The following is a 26,742-nucleotide window of genomic DNA, read 5'->3' on the forward strand; positions in this document are numbered from 1 at the left end:
TCCTAAATAAACAATTGAGTTTTTGAAATTTGTATTTAATATCCTATCCAATAATAAAAGTTAAATATTTTATCCCAAGGTTAATTTATTCATAAAGTAATCCCACTAAATTAAACGTAACGTCATTACGTCACTACACTAAATATGTCGGGAAATGAATTGATTTGTGTTTGTCAACATTGTATCGATTTTCTGTAAAAAATAAACGTGTGTGGATCTATTGTGATAATATCTAATAATAATACAAATATATCTTCCTATTACAAAACTTTTGCACGCCGCTACAGTTAAATATAAATTGTGTTAAACTGGACCTTTCATTAAACTTGCCGAGACACATCTCACACTTAAATTTCTTATCATTATCTAATTTATAAGTAAAGCGTATGTTGTTGGAATTAAATTAACAGATCACGGAGATGTTTTAATTATTTTCATGTTTTATAAGTCAAAGTTCATCTTGAGCCGCAGTCACGCCGCTCTTAGGTGTGTAGAAAAAAATCGATAGAACTGCAATGTGGTTGCTAGGTATTCCAAAACGTAATGCAGTAAACACGCTATAGACTTAGAATGTTGCACAAGTGATTTGAACTGATACGATGGAAGGAATTATATCTCAAAGGGTGACACCAATATTAAAATGCATGGTTTTGTTTTTATTTATATTTACCGCAAAAGTACTGACGTCTCGACCGCACGATTCCCAGGATTCCAAAAATGAAATACATCTGTACAAATCTCCACACTATGTGAGGACATTCACTAAATATCACCATAGGAGGCCAATCCATAGGAATACTATCCAGGATGCACATTACAACTGGCCAGAAGTAAAAATTGTAGGAAAAAGAAGTGTTGACACTCCTTATTCAAGCGATTTCATCAATCCTTACTGGCCAGATGCAGAAAGTGATCAAATTGCAAGGAACGAGAAAACTATTAGAAAAAGAAGTGTGGATCCAAATTCAAATTACGGTGTGTCTAACTGGCCAGGCGAATCAGCTGTGGAAAAAAGAAGTTTGGATATGCAAGAGTTTGTGCATGATTCGGATGAGACAAAAATGAGTGAATTTGCATCGAACACAAGGGAAATGGTTGGATCTTTTGAGAAAACGGCGATTAGTTCCAGCAAGACTAGCTATGAAAATAAAAACAGTTTATCATCAAATCAAGTGGAAAAGCATAAAGTGAAAGCTGCCATCATTGTTACTGACCCTCCAGCTACACTGGGTCCTTCGATCACTTGTTTATACAAAATACATAGTGTGTCTAAGAGTGTGACTCCTTCATATGAAGACGAGGCCAATGCGCAGATGATGGTGGAAAATGACAGCTATGGTTTGTATTGAACCTTATCAATGTAAAAGAAGTTTGTAAATTTAATATATTTACAAAAAATATATTTAGTGTTAATTAATTTATTTAGTTAAAAATATTTACACAATAGGAATAATACAGTAAGAAGTTTTATGTCTGTCTGTTTGTTTTCATATGTTATTCTGTGAACTACAACAAAAAAGTTTTTTGTTTTATATCTATAAACCTTGCAACATATAGGGTATATCTTTTTTTAAAATGGAACAGCCTTATTCTAATGGACCTCTAAACTAAAGATCATATCAATGACGCCTTAAAAAAAAGAAAAAAAAAGCAAAAGCGGTGCTGATTCAGACTGATAAGCATTTCCTATTGAGATATGAGAATTGACGATCTGGGACATCTGATTTGGAACACAAAGAGACCACTATGTTATAACTAGTATTATTAACTAATATTATAAATGCGAAAGTTTGTTTGTCACCTCTTGGGCTCTATCCACTCAAATAATCTTGAAATTTTGCATACATGTAGTTTGAAGTGTGGAGAAGGACATAGGGTACTTTTCGTCCCGGAAAATTAACACGAACGAAAGCTAATTATATATATAGAAATTACATTATATCAAAAGTTTTTAGTTTGATGAGTATTTACTGCTGAGGTATAATTTTTAATTGGATGGAAAGTAATATAATAGATAAGAAATAACATTATTTTGATTTTTAATTAACCAATTATGAAGCAAGATGGCTTCGGATGCATGATGTAATTAACCTACAATTTGTGTGTACCTACTAGCTGTGCCCTGGGGCTTCACTCCCGTGGCAATTTCGGGATAAAGAGTACTCTAAGTGTTCCAGGTTATATTCTACCTGTGTACCAAATTATCCGTCCAGTAGATTTTGCGTGAAGAATAACAAACATACATCCTCACAAACTTTCCCATTTATAATATTTGTAGAATTTTGGTTCAACATCAATATCAAACAAATATCATTTTTTCACTTTTTGTGTGTTGTAACATGTAAAAAGAATATATTTGTCCTTCTTGAATAATGTGACTTCCTGTAAAAAAATATATTAAAGACCTAAATCGGTATTTTAGCACCCATGTAGTAACCGGAATCCAAAAATAAAAGGCTTAGAGCCACTTTATATTAACTCAACTACCCACTCTTACCTTATCTCCCTCTCTTACTAATGTTGCCATCATACATTTATATTTAAAAAATGGTAAGCCCTTCTGGCGTGATAGGGACCAACACTATTTAAATGAGATTCTTTCGGAATTTCTTCTCAGCAGTTGTCGTTGCTTAGTAGAAAAATGCTTAGTAGTATGTAACTTTGGTAAATATTTAATTTAGATTATGATGTGAAAAAGTGTTTGTGAAGGCCTACTTTCTGAATGTATGATTTGATTTTGATTTTAAATGGATTGGTCCAAAATAGTATGAATAGGAAGGGAGTGTTAAAATGAAATCAAATCATATTTATTAATTAAGCCACATGGTAAGTGACAGGACTATAAGAAAAGAGTTAACATATTGCCGTCAAAAGGTGGAAATGTTTAGAATCGATCGTCTTTTTCAGTAACTGGTCCTATATCGGAGATGACCCTGCCGAACGGAGATGTGGTGGAGGTGGAGCAGTGCGCTCACCCACGCCCGTACTGCTACACTCTCTGGCATCAGGACACCGCTGGCAACATCACTATACTAGGCCAAGGTGAGTAGATAAATAAAAAAAATTTTACTTACGCTACATACAAGAGACAAGAAACAATTTTACACAAAGATAAGAAGGGAACAAAAAATTTACTTATATAAACGTTTAGTTTATATGAGAACTTATACAAAGCGAAAAGTTGTAAAATATTAGAATAATGAAGGTAGAGAATGCTTTCACCATTAAATCTGCCTACCATCCTGGTAAATAATATAATATGTTGTATCCAGGATGCTGGCACTCATCTCAAGGCCGCAGCTCGTGCGACAAGTGCACTTCGGTTCAGGAACTGCTCCCCGGCTCCAAGTTCTGTTGCTGCACTCATAGCATGTGCAACGGAGACTTCTGTAAGTGTCACTTTGGTGCGCAAAGTGGAATAAACTTTTAGTACACTTTTAGCACTAATCGAACTCTGCAAGTGTGTATTATAATCCAGTTGTTATATACAATAGTGTTAGAAATGAAAGATTAGTGGACTTAGGTAGGTACAACAGCGTTTATTATCGTACAATGAGGAGCCTTAACACTTTACAATCACGGAATATTTATCTTAGCACACACGACTGTTACAAGACGAACGACGACACAGACTGACTTGAGAGCGGGCGCGGGAAGCGGGAACGCGTGATGCTATCAACGGACTATAGCGACTGCGAGCGCCAATCACGATCGAGGACCGCGAACATTACCAAATAAGGCGCGTTATTTGCGCGTGTCCCAGTATAGTAAAAGCATACGCATTGCCGCCAGCCCACAGTATAAATTAATGCAGGGAACGACTTATGTATCGGTAACATCTCTCCCGCCGTGTGAACGCAGTAAACATATAGGCAGTATTCAGCTACCGATACATGTAATCCCGTTGATGACAAGTTAATACTTGAGTGGTCCTTACTTAGCTAACTGGTACAAGTTACAGCTCGGTGTACAAGGAAATATACAATAAATGCTAACATTTACAATGACGTACACAAAACATATAAGTATTCTAACGAACACAATGATTTACACATGAACATAATTTCAATGAATAAAATTATTTACACAGGAACATAATTCCAATGAATACAATGACTTACACAGGAACATAATTCCAATGAATACAATGACTTACACAGGAACATAATTCCAATGAATACAATGACGCGCTGTACCGTAATATAAGCTTATCGATTGTAAGGAATAATTTGAGTTACTATGTCGTGACAAGCCCACGACAAAACGCGTCATGTATACAACAACTATTACAGTTCAACAACTAGTATAGTTATAGGCAGATTAAACAAATTATGAATATAACTAATAAAGTTCAATGATAACTTGAATTATTACATTGAAGTTATAGACTAAATGAATTACAAATCTGACTTTTGGAGAATTATACAAACAACACAGCTTAACATTCTACTGGCAATATAACTAAACGCTTAGTCGGGCGACGCATTAGGCCATTCTTAGTTTTGACGTCTACGACTCGTATTACTCCGTCCGCGCCTGGATAGACCTGCTCCACCCTTCCCTTCGGCCATACGTTTCGTGGTAACGTGGAGTCCACTATGACGACCACATCGCCTACTTTTACCGCCTCGCCGTGACCATGCGGCTCCCGCCGATGATGAAGGAGAGGTAGGACTTCCCGCACCCAGCGCTGCCAGAATAGATCAGCCAATCGTTGAGCAGCTTTCCAATGCGACCGTCCAAGCTCGTCTACCTTGGTAAATGCGCCCGGTAATGGAACCTTTGAAGGACCCCCTAATAGGAAGTGGTTAGGGGTTAAGGCGGTGTCGTCTTCCGGTGCGACCGACACGTGTGACAGTGGTCGAGAATTAATTGTATGTTCGACTTCCGTAAGTAGAGTGTGGAGGACGTCTTCGTGAGGGTGACGTTCGTGCAATGTAGCCGTCAGTGCGGTTTTAACTGAACGCACTAACCGTTCCCAAGCTCCGCCCATGAACGGTGCACCTGGAGGAATGTAGTGCCAGTTTATTTGTCGAATGTCCGCTTCTTGTTTCATAGAGGTTAGGGCTGCCTTTCGTAGTTCAGCATCAGCTCCGTGGAAGTTAGAACCATTGTCACTCCATACAGTGTCGGGGCAACCACGTCTAGCCATCATACGACGTAGTGCGAGCACAGCAGCATCAGCAGAGAGTGACGACGCTATTTCTAAATGAACTGCCCTTGTCGTCAAGCAGGTAAATAAGGCAACGTAGCGCTTCTCATGGTGTCTCGCTATAGTGACTGAAAGCGGCCCGAAATAATCCAATCCTGTTTGTGTGAATGGACGCTGATGATGGGTGAGGCGACACGGTGGCAGGTTCCCCGTCAGCGGTTCAGGAGGCGTGGCACGGCGCAGTCTGCAGGGGCTGGCATCGTCTGATGACTGCTCTTACTGTGGGTCTAATGCGTAGCATCCAAAATCTTTGGCGTATCTCATTTGTAACGCATTCGACGCCGCTATGATGTAACTTTCGGTGGATCCAGTTTATATACAGTCGACTGTAGGCGTGGTCTCCGTCTAACACTGCTGGGGACAGAGTTTCCTCGTTGATATCAGTCGCGGCGGCAGTTCGAGAGCGTAACCTCAATACGCCATTTTGGTCCGTAGTCAAGGATAGATGTCGAAGGCGACTGTCAGTAGATAGTCTCCTCCCGCCGGTGATGTCACGTAGCTCCGACGAAAAGCAGTCTTCCTGAAGGGCGCGTGTCCATATGAGTTCAGCGCGGCGCGTGTAAAAGGCTGCGAGGGGCACGTAGGTGCGGGAGGCGCTAGCATTGCTGTGGTTGCGCTGTGGAGTCGTTCTTGCGCTAGCGCGGGATGACCGGGGTTGGACACCTGTCCAGTCAGGGTCCTCAGATGGAGTGCAGCGAGTGCGTTTTCTACGCATGGCGGTGACGGTGTGGGTTTTGCAGCGATCGATGAATTGCAGTATGCGTGCGGTTGATCTGATTAGATGGATCCAGGATGAGAATCTCGACACATCGGGTAGGGCATCTTTGAGTTGCGGGCGAATGGCGGTCGCAGCCACACGTTCTTCGCCAGTTTCTGTGGAATGGAGCGGGTCCTTGTCGTGCGGCCAGAGTTTTTCTTCTTTGTATAGAAATTCCGGGCCTCGAAACCAACGATGTGCAGCTGTGAAGTCGGTCTGTACGCGACGAGTAGCGTCGTCGGCGACGTTGTCAGCTGTGGGCACCCATCTCCACTCCGAGGTCGTTGTGGTCTCTTCCAGTTCGGCCACGCGGTGCGCTACGAAGGGTTTGAATGAACGCGAGCCCGCGCGCAGCCACGACAACACGGTGCGCGAGTCAGTCCACAGCACGCGACGATCCGGGCGACGCGAGTGATGAAGCTCGACGGCGTGCGCCAGCCGACCACCCAGAACAGCTGCCTGTAATTCAAGTCTAGGTATAGAAACAATCTTAATGGGGGCCACACGTGCCTTTGCTGCCGCGAGCGAGACCTGTACCTCGCCTTTGTCGTTTACTGATCGCCAATAAGCCGCAGCGGCGTAGGCGACTTCGCTCGCGTCAACAAAAACGTGCAGCTCAAGTGTCTCTGCTGAACTAAATAATGGGTAACATCGGGGTAGTGCTACATCCTTTAAACCTTGTAAAGAAATTAACCAAGTCTGCCAAACTTGTTCTAATTTAAATGGTAAGGGGTCATCCCACCCAACGTTACTGCACCAAGCCTCTTGTAATATTTGTTTGCCTTGGATGGTAATTGGCGTTACAAGGCCTAAAGGATCATAGAGAGACATAACTTCTTTCAACAATTGACGTTTAGTAATACTATTGTTGAAGGAAAATTTAGATAAATTAAAACCCAGGGTGTCGTCGGCTATTCGCCAAACGAGCCCCAATATTTTTTCTTCTTCGTTGATGTTGACATTAGGAGTCATGGGCTCTACTGCGAGACCGGCGATGGCGTTGCTGTCATTCGATGCCCACTTCTGCAGCACGAAGTTGCCTCGACGGTGTACAGCATCCACTGCCTGAGCCACACGGTTCGCCTCAGCCGCGGTGTCAAAACTCTGTAAATAGTCATCCATATAGTGATTGTTTATTATAGGATCTACAGCTTCGGGAAATTCTTCTTGATGTTCAGGGTCAGCTTGAGGTCGGCGCGGCTCTACTCCCAATGACTCCAAATCGTAGTGCTCCTTTATTAATTGTTCAATGGCTTCGTCTTTCGTATGTGCATGGCTGCAATGAAAACGCTCTTGCAGCATGTAGCCACCGCGACCGTAGGGACATACTCTTTTTTGTCCGTGTAACACCCAGCCGAGAGGTGTGTGCGACGCCACTGGCTGTTCTAGCTTACCACGTCGTACCTCAGATGCAATGAGCAGGGACCAATTGTCTTGTCCTATTAGTATAAGTGGTTCCGCTGTTGCATAGACAAGTTGGTCACTAATGTCTTGTAGATGTTCACAATGAGCTAGGGCTTCGGTTGGCACAGACTGGGGGGAAATGTTCAAACTATCTATGGTACGTGCCTCGATATTAATTTTATTATTTGTGTACTTACCTTTAATGGAGAACTTTACTCGCTGGGAGTTAACAGCGTCGATGTGCGCTCCTGCTATGGCCTCTATGACAAAAGGTGCTGCTGGCCCAGCGACACCAATCTTGTCTGCCAGACTTGATGTCAGCAATGTAATGGTGGACCCGTCATCTAATAAGGCATAAGTATCTATCTCACCATGTGGTCCCGATAATTGAACTGGTAAAACTTTGAGGTAGGTTTGCACCGAACGCAGTGCTCCCGCCGCTGCTGTAGTCGCGTTGCTACACGACTCGAAGACAGTCGCTTGACCTCCGGCTCTGTTGCTTTGCGTTCGCTGTCGTGGTGCCGCCACGCCGTTGTCACTCTTCATTGGCTGCGCTGCGTCGTCGTGCAGCAGCTTGTGGTGGTAGTACTCGCAGCCTTGCGCTTCGCACTTCTTCCCTTTGCATCTGTGATTCCATGTCCGTTTGCCAAGGCATCTAAAACATAATTTGTTTTTACGAGCTGCCTCCCACCTTTCTGAAGCGGTTATGGATATAAATTTAGGGCATGCCGGGGTATAATGGCTTGAGGCGTTGCATATAGGGCACATGTTGACTTTTGTGTTTGTGGTGCCACAGTGATGGCGCTTGCAGTCCTTTCGCTCTTCGACTATCTCACATTTGGCATGCCTAGAATTGAGATCAGCCTCTCTGTCTAAGAAATTAAAAATAAATTAAATAAAAATGGGTTATGTAAGTACTCGATTTTATTTAGTACCTTTATAGTAGATATAATATTATTTACTTTAGAAGCAAAAATACAGACTTCCCTTGGACTGTCTAGCAACTTTGGTAAGTGGCATAATTTTTCCAGTTCGTTTGTAACCAAAGCGTGTGGTCGGCCGAAACGTGCTTCTAGCCTTTCCACAATTTCTAGCGCTTCAATACCTCCTACAAATAAACCCTTTACCGATTCCAAAGCTACTCCCTTTAGGAACTTGCGAAGCCGGGCCATATTTTCCGCCTCCGTAAAGGCGGACTGTGACTCGACAAATGCACTTTTAAAATATAACCAGTCACCAGTATTTCCATTAAAGTAAGGTAAGTCAGCATACCTGTGAGTCGCGGGTGCGGGGCGAACCCCGCGAACTACCTCTAATAAAGCCGCCGTTAGGTCTCTCAACGGCTGGCTGGTGTCGTTTGGCTGTGGTACTCCCGCCGTCGTGGTGGCGTGCGACCCATTGGACGCAGTTGTGACGGGAGCGACGGGTGCCGAAGTGCCACCGGGCGGCAGTGCTGCGGCCGTGTCGTACAGCCTTTCATCTTGAGTGCCGCCGCTAGTGACTATAGGTCGTGGTGACTCCGTGATGGACGATGGCTCCTCGAGTGGTTCCCTCGCCGTGCTTCTTGTTCCCACCATTGTGATGAAACGAGTTCACTGGTAGGTGTCCTGACTGAGGCACGCGGAACGCGACGCGGTTGCACTTTAATATTAACTGTCCGACTCGAATGGACCAGATGTTAGAAATGAAAGATTAGTGGACTTAGGTAGGTACAACAGCGTTTATTATCGTACAATGAGGAGCCTTAACACTTTACAATCACGGAATATTTATCTTAGCACACACGACTGTTACAAGACGAACGACGACACAGACTGACTTGAGAGCGGGCGCGGGAAGCGGGAACGCGTGATGCTATCAACGGACTATAGCGACTGCGAGCGCCAATCACGATCGAGGACCGCGAACATTACCAAATAAGGCGCGTTATTTGCGCGTGTCCCAGTATAGTAAAAGCATACGCATTGCCGCCAGCCCACAGTATAAATTAATGCAGGGAACGACTTATGTATCGGTAACAAATAGGGTCAGCGTTGACAGACAACCCGATTTTTTACTCCAACGCAAAAAGACACCTACATATTTTTACACAAAGTCAATCCTTAAATGTAGTGTTCATTTCTAAAAAAATGTTAATTTATTCTTCATAATATTTATCAAAATTTAAAAATTAAATGTTCATTATTAACTATTACATTATAACTATTAAAAAAATATTTTTTTGATACATTCACATAGTGAAACAAATTAAATCAATGTTTAATTGACCTATCTAATTTATTTTTTCAATTAGTATTTATTAGCTCTAATAAATGTTATCTTTTTGAATGTTACATTACCTGTTTCTGTTGACATGTGTCACTTGTTATACAAGGCCTATAAAAAGGTTTGTTTTTGATATTTTGAAAAAAGAATCTGATTTGTTGGCAACTACGCTAGTTGTTCCTTCTAAATGGCCAACTTGTGGTATAAATCATCTATGCGAAAGTTTTTTTTTTTCTTATTTTATTTTGTCGACCTCGGTGGCGCAGTAGTAAAGTGCTTGCCTTTGAACCGTCGGGTCATGATGGAAAATGATCTTTTTCTTATTGGCCCGGGTCTCGGATGTTTATCTATATATGTATTTGTTATAAAATATAGTATCGTTGAATTAGTATCCCGTAACACAAGTCTCGAATTTACTTTGGGGCTAGTTCAATCTGTGTGATTTGTCTTTATATATTTATTTATTTCCAGTATCGCTCAAAACAGAAACGGTGACAGTGAAAGCGGAATCAACAATGAATAATTCTCAACAAACGACAAACTACTCGAACATACTAGCCTCAAGTATCCTAGCATTAGCGGCTTTACTGGTCACCGCTGTGGTGCTGAGAAGATTCTACTGCGGTAAATCCAGAGAGAAGGATGATATTAGCTTGTGTGCTGACGTCGAGAAAGGTAGGTTAATTTCGTCAATTCAAGCGTGTTGGATTTGGCTCAGTTTGTGAGGTATGCGCCTTGTGATGTCAGGTGCCACGGTTCTAATCTTACCCAACACTTAAAATCTTCATTAATAGATTGTACATATAAATGTCTCAATTTGAAACAAAAAACAGCTTATTTTTCAAATAAAAATATATAGTTTTAATGAGGTAACTTTGATAACAAACACATTTTTAAATAGACAAAAAAAAGACATAAAAAATTTATCTTGCATCTACTTGTCTACTTCATCTTCTTACTCCATAACGTTGCATGACACACGCGTGCTTTAATCGTAACATAGATAATTCGGCTGTATTATAGTGCTCCGTTATGGGTCACGCGTGAATACCGCGTCGTAAGTAGCAATCATCAACATTTGAATTGAACGCTTTGTATATCGTAAATGTCGTATTTCTTCATGTCTCTGAGGGTCTCGTGGTCATTACATGAAATGAAAAACACACACGACTTTCTTGGCACTATTACGGTTTGCCATTGCCTTCTCCATTTCACACACAAGTTGATAATCAACCAGTCTGCAGGTTTCCTCACGATGTTTTCCACCGGAAGCAAGGTCATGGTCTATGAAAACTACTATACATGAGTCAGATTGGTATACAAACTCATGTGGCACGAGTAGGATTCGAACCTTAGAACGCTCGATCCACAGGCCGAGTCTTAACCATTCACCACCACCGCTTCACTATTATAACGTAAGTTTTTTTATATTTTATTATTTGTCAGCAGGCCGCGGCTTCGCCCGCGACATAAAATAGCCTGTGTAACTCTCCACCCTTCCAACTACTGTTCTAAAGAAAGACAAACAAATGTGGTCGTCCAAATCAAAAGGGACCTTATGGCGCTCGGCATTTACGCCATTATTGCCGTTGTTTTGTATTCGAACAACGGCAATAAAGACCTAATTGCCAGCTTCCATAAGGTCCCTTTTTATTTGGACGGTCACAAATATATATACATTGATGTGGATGGATGGTTGAATTATTTTTATATTATTATTTGCAGGTGATGCGATGGGAAGCGGTCCTGACTCTTTGGCCACCGGGCTGCTCTGTGTGGACAATCTAACTCTTATTGAACATATAGGTAACTAGCTATTGCCCGTGGCTTCGACCGCATTAATTTTCCGGGATGAAAGGTATGTCTTTCTCCACACTTCAAACCACATGTATGCGAAATTTCAAGAAGATTCGTTGAGTAGATAGAGCGTGAAGTGGTAACAAACAAACAAGCAAACTTACTTTCTCAATTATAATTAATTAGGATTAGGATTAAAACCAAACCTTATTGCATTCAACATAAGAATCTTTAACTAGCTATCCGTCATTACACATTACAAGCACGAAGCCGAAAATCGTTGAGACACTAATTATATAATTTACCATCAGATCAGCCATTTCAAATTTATTTATAACTTTCCCTCACCCCCAGGCCAAGGCAAGTTCGGCTCAGTGTGGCGCGGCACGCTGGGCGCCACACCCGTGGCCGTGAAGCTGTACTCCACCGCCTCCGCCTGGCAGAAGGAAGCCTCCATATACTCCCTGCCTATGACCGCTCACGAGAATATCCTGAGGTACTATGGTAAGTAAACCAACATATAAATATATATATGAGGACAAATCACACAGATTGAGCTTGCCCCAAAGTAAGTTCGAGACTTGTGTTACGGGATACTAACTCAACGATACTATATATTATACCAAATACACATATAGATAAACATCTAAGACCCGGACCAATCAGAAAAAGATCATTTTCCATCGTGACCTCGATCCCGGGACCTCTCGGTTCTGAGGCAAGCACTTTACCACTGCGCCACCGAGGTCGTCAAACATATTATCAAACGAACATGTTAAACACATCTCGCCTATCTCAGCTATTACGTCAGTACACTGTACTTAAATATAAATTGAAATTCTATATTCGACACACAACACTTATTGACGTGCCTTCCGTAGAGGTCACCCATCCAATTACCGACCATTGTGAGAGTGACTTAACCGCCACTATCAAAGGCCGAGCGCGCTAACCACTGCGCTATTGAACACTTCTATCTATCCTAGTGTATAATCTATTATTTGTGATTTCCGAAGACTTAGTGCAGAACCACAGCCAAACAAAAACTGATATCGTAAATTCTAAATACTTGTTTCCTAAATGTATCTGTAAAACCTGAATTCTATTAATAAATAAAGTTTTTTTTTATCACCCATCCAAAGAGCGACCATTGTGAAATAAAGTTTTTATTTTTTGGTCACCCATCCAAAGACCGACCATTGTGAGAGTGACTTAACCGCCTCTATCAAAGGCCCAGTGCACTGGTATCTTAGTGTATAATCTATTATTTGTCCCACTCCCAGGGAGTGATACACGGCCCACTCTGACAGAAGACGGCGGTCGTCAACACCTGATAGTGCTGGAACTCTGCCCGACCACGTTGCGGCGGAGATTGGAACAACAACCTCTAACTTGGATCGAGTTTGCTACTATAGCCCATGGATTGGCCTCAGCGTTGGCCCATCTGCATTCTAACAGTGAGTATTCGTGCTGTTTTATCGACAGCTCCTACTGTTTTATCGACAGCTCCTACTGTTTCATCGACAGCTCCTGTTGTTTTATCGACACAATGCGAAATATGTGCTGTTTTACCTAAACCAACAACCTGTCCAACCAAGTTACGATTACGACGCAGATTGGGGTGGTAACCTTTAATTTGAATCCATAGTTTATTTTTGGTTTCGTTTATCCATATACATAATCTTGCAACTCAATTTTGAAGTAGACATCTTTGAGCTATCAATTTAGCTGAAATTTTGTACACACGTTTAGTTTGGATACCAATGCATTATTGTGATAATGCACGACGTAACTATACCCAGGATCGGCTCCCGAATAGGGAACTCCTCAACGATTTACAGCACCGACGTGATTTTTTTTGTCACGTTTATATATTTTTTTTTCATTTTCTTTTATGTCATTATGTTTTGTAGTTGTTTTTCTAATAAATTAACATTCATTAATTCAAATATGTTTAATGCCAGCGCCAATGAAGCCGTGCATCGTCCATCGTGACGTAAACAGCAGTAATGTACTAATCTCCGCCCGCGGGCACGCTCGCCTCGCGGACCTGGGTCTGGCTCAGGTGCTACACCCGCAGCGGGGGCCCAGGACACACACTAGGATCTCTGAAGTGAGTATACCTATATATTGTTCAAACTCTAGAATATGTTATTAATTTTCATACAAATTTTCACCCCCCAAAATCAACCCCTTTGGGTGTTAATTTAAAAAAAATATATGCTGTGATTAATTTCAAGTTTTCATCTACATCCATGCCAAATTTCGATATCCTATATTTAACGGTGAAATTTTCATAAATTTTGTGAATTTGAATTTTTCCCTTTGTCTTATACAAATTTGAGACATACATTGACATATAATATTACATGCGTGCGAATCCAGGGCGGGTCGACAATATAATCCTATCCTACTAATATTATAAACACGAAAGTTTGTGAGGATGTATGTGTGTGTGTGTGTGTATGTTTGTTATCCTATCATGCAAAATATACCGGACCGATTGTTATGAAACTTGGTACACGGGTAGAATATAACCTGGAATGACACATAGGGTACTTTTTTTTTTAATTCCCACGGAGCGAAGCGCCGGGGCTCAGCTAGGTAAGAAATAAAAGAAAAACGTGTGAGTACAGGCGGGCACGCTGCGCTACCTGGCGCCCGAGGCGCTGGAGGGCGCGCTGGACCTCAGCGGGGCGCTGGCGGCGCTGTGCGCGGTGGACGTGTTCGCGCTCGGGCTCGTGCTGTGGGAGATGTTGTGGCGCTGCGGCGGCGCGCATTGCGGTGCGCCGCCGCGCTATGTCATGCCCTACACGCACCACGCCGTCTGCTGCGACACGCTGCAGCAGATGCAGGTGGCTCTATACCCACTAATTGATCCGACCGAGGTTTAACTGAGCAAAAAAAAAAAAGTCTACTAATCAACTTGGGGCAAAAAAAAAATTTATGTATGTATGTTTGTAACGCGATAACTTTCCAACCGTTGGTCCGATTTTGATGACATTTAGAAGATATGTATGTAGGATCTGTCAATAGGATTTTTAATTTTTTTCTGACCGATTGAGATGCGATGATAAGACGATCGATTGCGTGGTGGTCGTGCCAAATGGCGGCGCAAGATCATAATTTTATGTGGTCAAAATACATTTTGAGAGATCCTCTCGCGTTTTTTCGATGCGTTCGTGGCTTTTAAGTAATACCTAAATCAACGTGGCGTGAGGCCCCTCTAACCGCGAGGCCGTGGGCTGAGGCCCACGTCGACTACAGATTTAATAAATGAACATTATTTCCAATGCCACAAAGTCTAATATATGCCTCAACAAAAAAAAATTCACTCTTTATTTGCTTAGAAGAAATCTTCAAAGAAATACTTCTTGTAAATGATGCAATTAGTGAAAAAGAAAGATTTTTTTTATATAATAGGGTAGTTGACAAGGTCAGAAAGTTGTAAAAATTATATATAATCTAACTAAAATAGATATATTTATTATCATTATGATAATTCATAGACTCTAACAATACAGCTAGATCTAAATACGAATATTTCAAGTTGGTTCAAAAGTCCATTTTCAAAAAGTATGAAATTATAAAAGTAAATTTAACCTTCATAACAAACAAAAATTTTGTAAAAACTTTAAGAAGTCATCACGTTGTGACGTCACTCCTACATGCCATTTAGTATGGAGCGTTCGGGGGTTTTATATAAGGGCCTTCGAATAGTCATCAAAGCAAATATTTGTCAACTAGCCTATTATGTAATATAATAATGAACCTTATTACCACCTGTACAGAGTTTAGTCTCACGCAACAAGAATAAAAGAAATTTACTCATGAACATAATGAACCTTATTACCACCTGTACAGAGTTTAGTCTCACGCAACAAGAATAAAAGAAATTTACTCATGAGCATAATGAACCTTATTACCACCTGTACAGAGTTTAGTCTCACGCAACAAGAATAAAAGAAATTTACTCATGAACATAATGAACCTTATTACCACCTGTACAGAGTTTAGTCTCACGCAATAAGAATAAAAGAAATTTACTCATGAACATAATGAACCTTATTACCACCTGTACAGAGTTTAGTCTCACGCAACAAGAATAAAAGAAATTTACTCATGAACATAATGAACCTTATTACCACCTGTACAGAGTTTAGTCTCACGCAATAAGAATAAAAGAAATTTACTCATGAACATAATGAACCTTATTACCACCTGTACAGAGTTTAGTCTCACGCAACAAGAATAAAAGAAATTTACTCATGAACATAATGAACCTTATTACCACCTGTACAGAGTTTAGTCTCACGCAACAAGAATAAAAGAAATTTACGCATGAACATAATGAACCTTATTACCATCGGCACAGAGTTTAGTATCCCGCAACAAGGTCCGGCCGCCGCTGCCGCGCGGGCCCGTGCCCGAGGCCAGGGCGCTGAAGATAGCCTCCGACACTTGCGAAGAGTGCTGGGATCACGATGCTGAGGCCAGGTATGTAGGATTATGACCCTTATTTCATTTGCATAGGGTTTGTTGTTGTTTGTATTATTAGTTGACAAGGTAACGGAATTGTGAAAAAAATGTATAATCTAGGCATATTAGATATATTTACGATCATTATGATAATCCATAGACTATAACAATGCAATGATCCAATCATTATACGAAGATTTAAACTTGGTTGAAAAGTCCATTTTCAAAAAGTATGAGATTATAAAAATCAAAATCAAATAATTTATTCAGAAATTAGGCCTTCACAGGCACTTTTTCACGTCATATAAAACAAACTCGAACAAACATACACACATAACAAACTTTCGCCTTTGTAATATTAGTAGCATGTATGTATAGAATAGAAATTGTAAAATTGTTTATTCTCGGCTATAAGCAAAATTATAATCGAAAATATGTCTTACTAATATTTTAAATGCGGTTTGTGAGGACACGGTTTGTGAGGTTGAGGAGGAAAAAGTTTGTGAGGATGTGTGTATGTATGTTTGTTCCTCTTTTGCACAAAATCTACTGGACCGATTGTTATTAAAATTGGTAGACGAATAGAATATAACCTGGAATAACACATAGGGTATTTTTTATCCCGAAATTCCCACGGGAGCGAAGCCCCGGGGCGCGGCTAATACTAAATATTTTTTTTACAATAATAATATTTTGTGGGTCCACTTTTTATCGCATAAACTATTTTGTCCTATTGTTCTTTGGCATAACGATTTTGGCGTAATAGGTCTAAGGCATAATTGATTTTTGGCATACGGGTAAATGTGTCAATATTAACTTTTACTTTGGGTTAGTTTAGTTATGGTTCAAATTGTTATGCGTAAACCATTATGGGTAAGAACGTTATGCTTAAAAATCATTATGCCATAGTAAAAGTATGGCATGTTAAATTATGACATAAAATTGCATGCATAAAAATAGGGAACCATATTTTATGAATACATTCACAGGCTTACAGCAGTGTGCGTTGAAGAACGCATGGCTGAACTCAAGCAAATGCTGCAGACGCAAGGACCCGTCATACACGACAACAACTTGCATCCACACCCGCCGGGTGAGTACCGAACTATTCAACTACACCCAACGGCCCACTTTTACATTATCACTAAAAATGGCAACTGAATTAAAACCGTTTTCCGCTCGGTATGGGGTGGCGGGACCGCGTCCCCACTCGTCTACCCCAGCCCCGCTTGTCGGAGAACGGAAGAGTTCCCTCCATGGGATAAGTCCGCCGTTGCTAGTTTGCTTTTTCTGTTACTGTGTTTTATCAATACATATAATAAAACAGTAGACAAAAATCGATGATATGGTCCAACTGAATTATAGGAAATAAAGAAATTACGCCTTAACAAAAGTTGTTCAGCCTGATGAGCATTTCCTGTTGATGTATAAAAATCGAAGATCTGGAACACCAGAAGAAATCATAATGGTCCAGCTAAACTATAGGAAATATAGTTTTTCAGTCTGATGTGCATCTTCTGTATGTATAGGCTTCGTTTTGTCTGTACAATTAAATTTCTCTAATAATTTTGACGTCTTAACAAAAATAGTTCGGCCATGCGAACGAAATCGCAGGCATCAGCTAGTTATGCAATAAAGTTATTTCAAACAAAAAGAGGCCGGCGAAAAATGTTTCAGATTATTCGGCAACTCTGAAAACTTGTGTAATATTGTTTACCAAATGGTCATTGTTACAGATGCACCCGCTCATCAGGAGCCGGACAAGAACTCCAACTGCACGACAAACCAAACGTGTGACGTCACCACCCCCCTCCTCTACCCCCACCCCCGCATCGGCCGCAACGCCTGCATCGAGCGCAACACGCACACACAGACACACACGGTCGAACTCATACACAAATCCCTCAAAGACATCACCACAGAGACACCCAGACCACAAACAATAGAAGAAAACTGCTTGTCTGTGGCTAGAGTCACGCATAGACCAATACCGGATATGAACGAGATAAGGTCTTATCAAAGGCCTTTAGATTACATACCTAATGACGTCACTAACCACGACGTCGATCGAGGCCCGAAGCAAACAAACATACTGAACGACGTCAAAGTAGAAAAACCAAAATGGGGTATTAAAAAATTCTTCGAAAGGTACAAGAATCAAAAAGATACGGAGGTGAAGTTGGTGCCAGAGTCGAGTGTACAGAATGGAAGGACTCAGACCTCAGTCGTCGAGAAACCAATTAATTTCGATCGACCGACAAACTTAGTGTTGAGCCAAGAACGCACGTCATACAATTTTGAAGCGCCATGCACTCTGTCGCCGCCGAATCGTACCCTATCGCCCACGATGATGATAGAGTCCGATTTAAATCGAGAGAATCGTGTGTTCAACTTCAAAGAATTACCGACTGATGACGGCAAAAATCCCAATCAAATATTCGCCGTTATAGTCCCGAAATCGATACCGCTTAATTTAGACTCGAATAAAACCCAAGGCAGCTCTGAAAGCATAAGGAAATATCAATCATCGATGTCGTCGCAGAGTATTTTCAAATCTGGCAATTCCGAATCGGAAGACTCGACTGTTAAGAAGCGATTGAGCTGCGATAATAAAATAATCGATTCCAACAGCGGCAGCTCTTCAAGGGCAAGCATCAATTTGGAACTCCAATACATAAACGGACAGACAGAAAACTACACAGATTCCCCGTTCGAAATCAATTCGGATTGTTCGAGCAGCGAAGACGAACATTTGATGTTGCTATCTGAAAACGGCGGTTCTAAAATTACAATGCAAACTATAGCTAAAGACACCGATAAGAAAAAGTACCAGAACGACGTGTTAAAAGAAGCTAGTCAAGTGACAGATTTTGGTTTCAACAAATATCAGAATAAATATACGAATTTCGACAACGAATTCAGTGATCCCAATGACAAAGAGAACTCGGTCGCGTACAGCGGCGATAATCCTGTGTATTTGGCCGCGTTGAACGGCGAAATAAATACGACAGATTTAAAATATATGACGCCGGACGTCGACAAAAGCCCTAAACCAACTTTGAAGAATCTTTCTATAAAAAGGCAGCGTTCTTTGGAACAGGTTTCCGAGATATTTTCGTCTTCGGGTGATATAAACCTACAAAACCCAGCTGGTCGGGTTAAAACTCCGGGGGATTTGCCAGTGGCCGTGCGGAGGGCTCGAAGGGACAGGGCGTTGCAGAAGGGCAGAGCAAGTGAGTGTAATAGATTAAGTTTATACGACGATAGAATGATGTTCGGTAACAGTTTGTGAATTTTTAGACTATGACACTAAGCCAGAGTTGTTGTAGCTGTGGTAGATTTTTTACTATTTTCTTTTAAATATTCAGTGAAATTGAGAATTAGTGTTATGATAAAAAGTAAATTATATTTATACCGATCTAGTTTATAAAGTAAAATATATGCAGTTTTTACTTTATACAGGGATATTTTTAAGTATCGACAACCTCGCAGCGACGTCATGAACAACGTTAGCTCGACGAGTTTTGATCGATATATACTTTTTAATTATTATTGTCCTGTCCTTACATTCGTATATCTATGTTTGCGTCTTCGCGTTACCGCCACCGTACCACCTCACCCGCCCGCCCCGCCCGCGATTCACATTGAGTGTTTAGCATTGGAACGGATAATTAGATAAATAAATGGAGTCTTTATTGCACAATTCACGAAGTAGTCATAATTTACATCAAGGTCACATTCAAACACAAATGAGCGCAAAGGCGAACATATCGCAAGTTCAATTTCTCGCAGCCAACCTTTAGGTAAAAATAATGACCAAAAAAAAGACAAAAAAGCGAGGGTTTCCGTATGCTGACCTCCAAACTTCAATTCGAAGATGGCACCCCGTGATGATGATGAACCTTTGGGTGGAAAGAGGAACAAGTGAACTAAGAGAGTGCAGTAAACTTAACAATAACTAGATGTTGCCCGAGGCTTCGCTCCCGTGGGAATTTTGAGATAAAATATAGCCTATAGCAATCTTGGATAATGTACCTTTCTAATGGTGATAGAATTTTTGGAATAGGTTCAGTAGTTTCTTATATTACCCGCCTCAAACATACAAACTCACAAACGCCTCTTTATAATAATAATAGTATAGATTAAACAAAACAAATTGTATGATCGTAATTTTAACTGAAATCAAAACGATTCGAACAAAGATCTTTGTTTATGATGTCCGCTACACTGTCCTGCGAGATTGTGTTTTAAAAATAGCTCTGTAATAATATACTCGTATCAAACGCAAAACCTCCTAAAGACTACTTGGGTACATCAAAACAAGCAACTTTTATTCTACGACTTTTCGTGATTCGTAATTTTTTTTTCATATAAAAAAAATACAATCTACTTTGCGATTCTACATATCTTAACTTTATGTAATAGCCGAGCAACACGAGACAGACAGTACAGTAGCGTTATGTAGCGGAATCGAACATAGAGTTAACGTTATATAGAAACGACATTAAAACTTGTCATTAAAAAGAAAAAAAAAATGTATGTATTACGCAAAAGTCGTAGAACAAAAGATGTTAGTCGCTATGTACCTTATGCGCCTTTGGAAGATTATGCGTCAGATACCAGTAACCCTGTATATTTATTTCGCATTAACTCTGGCTTGGCAGCTTTAAGATTCAAAGATATAAATGTACCTTTTTTTTGTAATATTTAACTTAATTATAGCACGTAATATATTACGTGAGCTACGTAAACATAGAATGTTATATTTCATCGCATAATGCCTTCGCAACGTCTCCAGGTGAAATGATTTGTTCAAATATAGTGATACGAAATATTGAAAAATCAATTTATTAATAATACATACTATAAATAACAAATTTACAATAAACTGTTTATGGAAAATATTACACCAAGTTTCGGTTACTGTTATTAATAGTCGATGTAACTGCATACATTTCTCGGTTAATTCGATTCAGTTCAGTTCAGATTCAGCATTCCTTTATCCATGTGTCATTGTTGCATTTATAGAGTAATATTTGTAATATCTGTGGTACAGCGAACGAAGTTTTTTTTTTATAATACGTAGATTCTTTATTCTCTTTCTTACTATCTGTTAGTATTCTTGTAAAACGAGACGGAAGTAAGTAACAGGAGGATATTTGCACAATGCATGCAATGATAAAGTAGAAATTAAATTTAAATTACATTAACGGAAATTAATTGTTCGTCTCTAATTTTAATTGGTGAATGTTTAAAATAATATTTGGCTTATTTTTTAAATTACTTTTTCTTATTATTATAGCGTAAGTAAGAATGGAAAGTACATTTAATGATGTTGGTTAAATATTATATAAAATTCAAAACTTATGTACATACGTACTCGATATTCGATATTAGAATACTAATTACATAACCTCTTTTTCAAACTTGAAATATAGTTTTGCTGCAGCCTTCTAACAAATACTTACAATTGCACGATAATGTGTGTAAATGGTTTACCCTTTGCAGGTATATAACCATAAATATTATAATTTGCTTTATTTTGTTCGGCTTACAGAATTCATGACATAATTTTATACCTTCCAAGTAATATCTGTTAAAATATAATTCCGCACCCAGTTTTACCTCGCATGTATATATCTATATTCATTTTGTATATGTAGATATATTTTTTCAGACTCTTTTCACATTCCATTTATGTTACAGCCCTTATATTACTAATAAAAGGTTATTGCAACCGTCTTATTCATAAAAAAATCCTGTTATACATATTTTAGTTAAAATATGTTTTGTCCCTGTCTCTCTATTCAATAATTGATTTAACAAAACGAAAGAACATATTAGTTAGTACTAAAATATACTAAAATGTCTTATTGCTAACACTCATGTCAGGTATTATTTAAGTCACTGGAAGGTATCTGTTATGAATTTACGACTAAATATCTAGTGGCAGCACAGCAATCATATTCACAAAACAGTTAGCCATGATGTGTAAATTTTTACGCGACAGCCTCTGACAATCTTAAATTGATCCTATATTATATTATACTTGCTCGCGCGAAGAACACTAAATAAAAATTCATTTCACTCAGGAATAATGTAACTTCCTACTGGTGAAAGGATTTTAAAAATCGGTTGAATAGTTCCAAAATTAACCCCTACACATAAAACTTAAAAAAATATTTCCTTTTTTATAAAATCAATGTGATACTATTTCACCATTCTCTAAAGATTGTAAAAATAAAGAATAATTCATATAACTATGGACAAAAATGAATAAAACTATATTTGGTCCATGATATAACGGAGACTTTTATGAATAAGAGGGTGAATAACACAATTTCTTAGCTGTAACAATAACCTGTACCCAGCTTTAACATATATGTTACTTTTTTATTCTATTAATAGGTCTTTGCAATTTACTGTAACTAAATACGTAAACATGCTTTTCAATGGAAATAAACATTTAAAACACCACAAAATATGTCTTAAAGGTCAATATAATCATATTAATATGATTATATAAGTACAATACGACATCATATATGGTGATAAACATACGATATGGGGCTGTCAAAACCTAAATTTTATGTTATCTACAAGAAAATTGGTTTTTTTTTTTTCGGTCTATGAAATGTCGTATTCATCTTTTACATTCTGTGAGTTTTTTGATCAAACATTTCATACAGTTTATTGATTTATTTTAAGTGTAATATAATATGTTAAGTTCTTATGTTTAGTTTTAGTGCGTTGAAAGGAAAATAAAATAGTGAAAAAAAAATACCACTGTTCTTTTTCTGACATTTTGATGTCAAGCATTGTCGGTTAAAAAAATATGAATAACAACGCACTAGACAACCAAAATGTGATCTTATTTATTATGTAAGTACATAGATTTAGTTCCTAATTAACGGGCCATGTTGTTTTTTTTTTTTTTAATTGTTTGTTAAGTTTCCTACAATAACAATGTTTTATGTTTTAATCCTGGATTGTATGTATTTAGATTTAATTTATTTTAAGAGTATATTTTTACGGGACGGGAAAGAAGATTAAATTCTTAATTTTGTTGTACAAGTATTTTAGATCTTAACGCAAAATGTCGCTTTTGCAAAACGACATGTTGAACAATGTCACTTTCTCAAAACCTATTTTTTCTGTTTAATTCATTTTTTTATCCAGAAAAACCTAATACAGAATTGGAAATATACCTCGATATCAATACCTACTATTAAATAGAACATATTTTTATAATAATATCGCGAGTGAATGACATTTTGCGAAAATGGTATTATCCGATATTGACGTTATGCGAAAATGATAGTTGACATTATGCGCCCAGATCGTATATCCGTATTTCATTCAATGCTTTTATTCACAACGCGGTAAAACTGATTACAAAATACGATGATATGTCACATATAATATTGACTATAAAGTGTCAGTTTAGCTATCCTATAAGGGATCAAATAGTCGATAATTGCAATGCACTCATTTTGTGTGCGATAACAAGGCATAATGACACTGAAAAGGTTGACTTTACTTATCAAAAGGTTAAAAAAGGGTCTTTACTTTCTGTTATGACACGGGATTTTCGCGCGACCCGAAGCGGAGTGCGATAATAAAGCCGAGTATACGTATATCATATAAATTTTTTCATCGCGTTTGAACTCTACAAGTAAAAGGTCTACTCAAAAACTGTCGCAATAAAAAAATATAAAACAAAAATATAGTGTAACTAAAGCAACACTAGAAAATTTTAACTTAATGTCGTAAAAGAGGTGTTTGATATTTTCACAATTTAGAATTCGTTTTATTTTTTTTTTTTGTCTAATTGAAAAAGTCAAACCAGCCGCATTATGATCAACTTTTTTTTTATAGAACCATTCACATTTCAACTAATTATCTGTCTGTTAGAGCTGTTAAATAACAAGTTATCCCAAATCATTTTGTCCATAATAATAAAATTGTCAAACATGCAAAAAAAACATACAATACTTAAATACAATTTGAAATCTAACGTATGTTTATTTTTTAATCGAATTTCTTCAATCACCATCATCATATCGAATGTGTTGTTGCTAACACTAGTGTCAAATTTTATTCAAGTAGCCTAAAGGCATCTGACATGAATTTTACGACACGGCAGGTAGTCGTATGCACACTAGTGAACTAAAAACAACCAGTGTGCCGGTTTCCTCGCCATGTTTTCCTTAACCAGAAGCAAGTGGTGGTCTATGAAAACTACAATATAGCTACACAAAAGACTTGTCGATATAAAACAGAAGTTGTGTTTTTGTAACCTAATCCTAAAACCTATACCCTATTCATCTTGGACTGAGACAAAAGGTAAACAAACCTTGAACAAAAAATCATTATTTCTCGTTATTCCTTTGTTAATTTTGTTCTTACTTTCTGTTAATGTTAAATTTTTTGTTGTTGTTGTTTTTAAATTATTAAAATTAACAAAGGAATAACGAGACATACTGATTTTTTGTTCAAGGTTTGTTTACCTTTTGTCTCAGTCCAAGGTGAATAGGATATAAGTTATGTGTGTTAACATGTTAAAAAATAATAATTTCATAGAAAAATATTGGCTTTTTGACATATAATTTTTAGAATAAATTCAACTATACCTATCGTCTCTATGCCTTGTTACCACGCCATAATGTCAACCCTATATATTGCAGCAGCTGTTAGTAAAGTGATAAATTTATTTAGAAATCATACGTATTTACAATGGCGTAGCGAGGGGTATAGCCCCGGGCGCGATTTTTAATAATGCCTCTATTTTACAATACCAATTTTCATCTTAGCACTCAAATCAGTAAGATTTGTTAGGACGCCACAGATTATCTATGACATCATGCAGGTCTTTCATTGTGCAGTTGATAGCACGCAAGACACTATACTATGTGTTCCATGGTTTGGTGAGAGCCATCACATTGGCAGTTCGGTGAATTTTCGACAGTCCTTCAAAATAAAGAAAGACATAGAAAGTACCTTGCTAAAATCTTAAAAACCAAATGTTGATAAAATTTCACACTACCCCCAACACAGATTATTGTTCATAAATTAGGGTAGTTAAAAGTATCTTGTCTTTGTTGAAATTTGAAGGAGGGTAATGGCCGTGAATTAAATGCTAAAAACTTCACCCAGTTGTGTCTTTTGATGGATAAAATCGTTTTACATTCTTTGGAAATAAACATTTTACGCGTTTTCACAGTACCGCCATATTTTTATATCATCAAAGGGGCGTCAAGTTATGTTTCCGCCCCGGGCGATGCAGCCCACGCTACGCCACAGCTTAGTTATAAGGAATTTGGTCGTTTTTGAATGTTTTGGCGCCACAGAAAGTATACCGATGTATCGAAGCTTGTTGATGCTGCCGATGTAAGTGGACACTAGATATAGTAACTATGTTTTTATATATTGTTTTATTGAACACCAACCAACCAACCTTGCCATGATTCTAAGATTATATGCTTCACTAGCTTGTTTCCACAACTCCGTATGTGAGTAAAAATCCGTTTCCCGTGGGAATTTCAGGAAATCCCTTCTCAGTGCTCCCCTATACTGTCCTAGGTACCTACACGCCAAATTTCAACTTTCTACGTTTTGTTTCGTTTTCGTTTCGGCTGTGCGTTGTCAGTGAGTCAGTCAGTAACGGAAGAGTTTTATATATATATTGATTTTAAATAAACGTACTGATATTATGCGAATAAAGGCACAGATCGTTTAAGTATAATGGCATCGCCACACTGTCGCTGAACTTATGAGCCATGCTGACGCGAATGCGTGAACATTACGTAGTTAGTATTAGCTTTTATTTACCGCAACGAAAAACCAATGTAAACCGAATCCTCCAAAGATTGGCAAACTATTCGACGACAGTGTGGAACCGACATAAAGTCAATAGTAATTGACGTCCGTCCGCTATGTAGAGGTCCTGGGTTCGACTCCCAGCGCGGTGAAAAATTTGATCACATATATTTCGTCTGCAGTTCTGTGTTTGCTACTTTCTGTGCTAGTTTCCATCGGAGCGACGATACCTACAAGCTTAGTGTGGGCCGTTGAGCGTATTTGGAAGTCCCATGGATCAATATTTGCAGTGTTGCAAAGGAAACAAATGTTATAGGTAACTCTTTATTATTAACTATATATCACAAAATAACATACATAACCAACCTAATTTCCACTTATTCTAGAATAGAATTGATATAAAAAAATATGAAATTAAGTAATAGGTAACAATTTCATAGCTGAGACATATTGTTAACACAAGTCTAGTCCAATAAATTCATCTTATTTAAAAACATTAATGAGATACGAAAAATCATATAATAGGTTGCTGCAAAGTTTTTTCTATCAACTAGACATAGACAAATCAATTTTATTTTTCTAATGTCAAAAGCAAAAAAAATATATTAAGTTTGTAAAACAGCCTGACGTCTCGTCACGACTTTGGAGTAAAAAGAAATTAACGAAAACAAAAAATAGCCCATCACGTAATTAATTAAAGTGATATTTCGTTTGATTTTGATTATTTAAATATTAACATGTAGGTATTTTATAGTCAACTAGATTTTTTTATTCTGTCTGACATATTTGTTCCTCTATCCAAAAGCGAATCAACTATATGTGATCGTCCAAATCAAAAGGGACCTTATGGCGGCTGGCACTTAGGTCTTTATTGCCGTTGTTCGAATACAAAACACCGACAATAATGGCGTAAGTGCCGAGCGCCATAAGGTCCCTTTTTATTTGGACGACCACATATGAAAATATTAAAACATTATGTTGCAATATAAAATAAAATATAAACTGGAAT

General features: G+C 38.5%; 1 protein-coding gene across 1 annotated transcript; it reads left to right on the top strand.

The window, feature by feature from the left end:
- The first annotated feature begins 114 nt into the window (after nt 1-114).
- LOC128681607 (uncharacterized) lies at nt 115-25,339 on the top strand. Its single transcript, XM_053765622.2, has 12 exons — nt 115-1,338; nt 2,908-3,042; nt 3,273-3,389; nt 10,110-10,313; nt 11,364-11,444; nt 11,790-11,939; nt 12,719-12,892; nt 13,400-13,548; nt 14,072-14,290; nt 15,811-15,932; nt 16,904-17,007; nt 17,651-25,339. The coding sequence occupies exons 1-12, from the start codon at nt 600-602 to the stop codon at nt 19,204-19,206; spliced, it is 3,750 nt and encodes a 1,249-aa protein (XP_053621597.1). The 5' UTR covers nt 115-599; the 3' UTR covers nt 19,207-25,339.
- Nucleotides 25,340-26,742: the final 1,403 nt, after the last annotated feature.

This window comes from Plodia interpunctella, chromosome 27 (assembly GCF_027563975.2).
Source record: "Plodia interpunctella isolate USDA-ARS_2022_Savannah chromosome 27, ilPloInte3.2, whole genome shotgun sequence".
NCBI lineage: Eukaryota > Metazoa > Arthropoda > Insecta > Lepidoptera > Pyralidae > Plodia > Plodia interpunctella.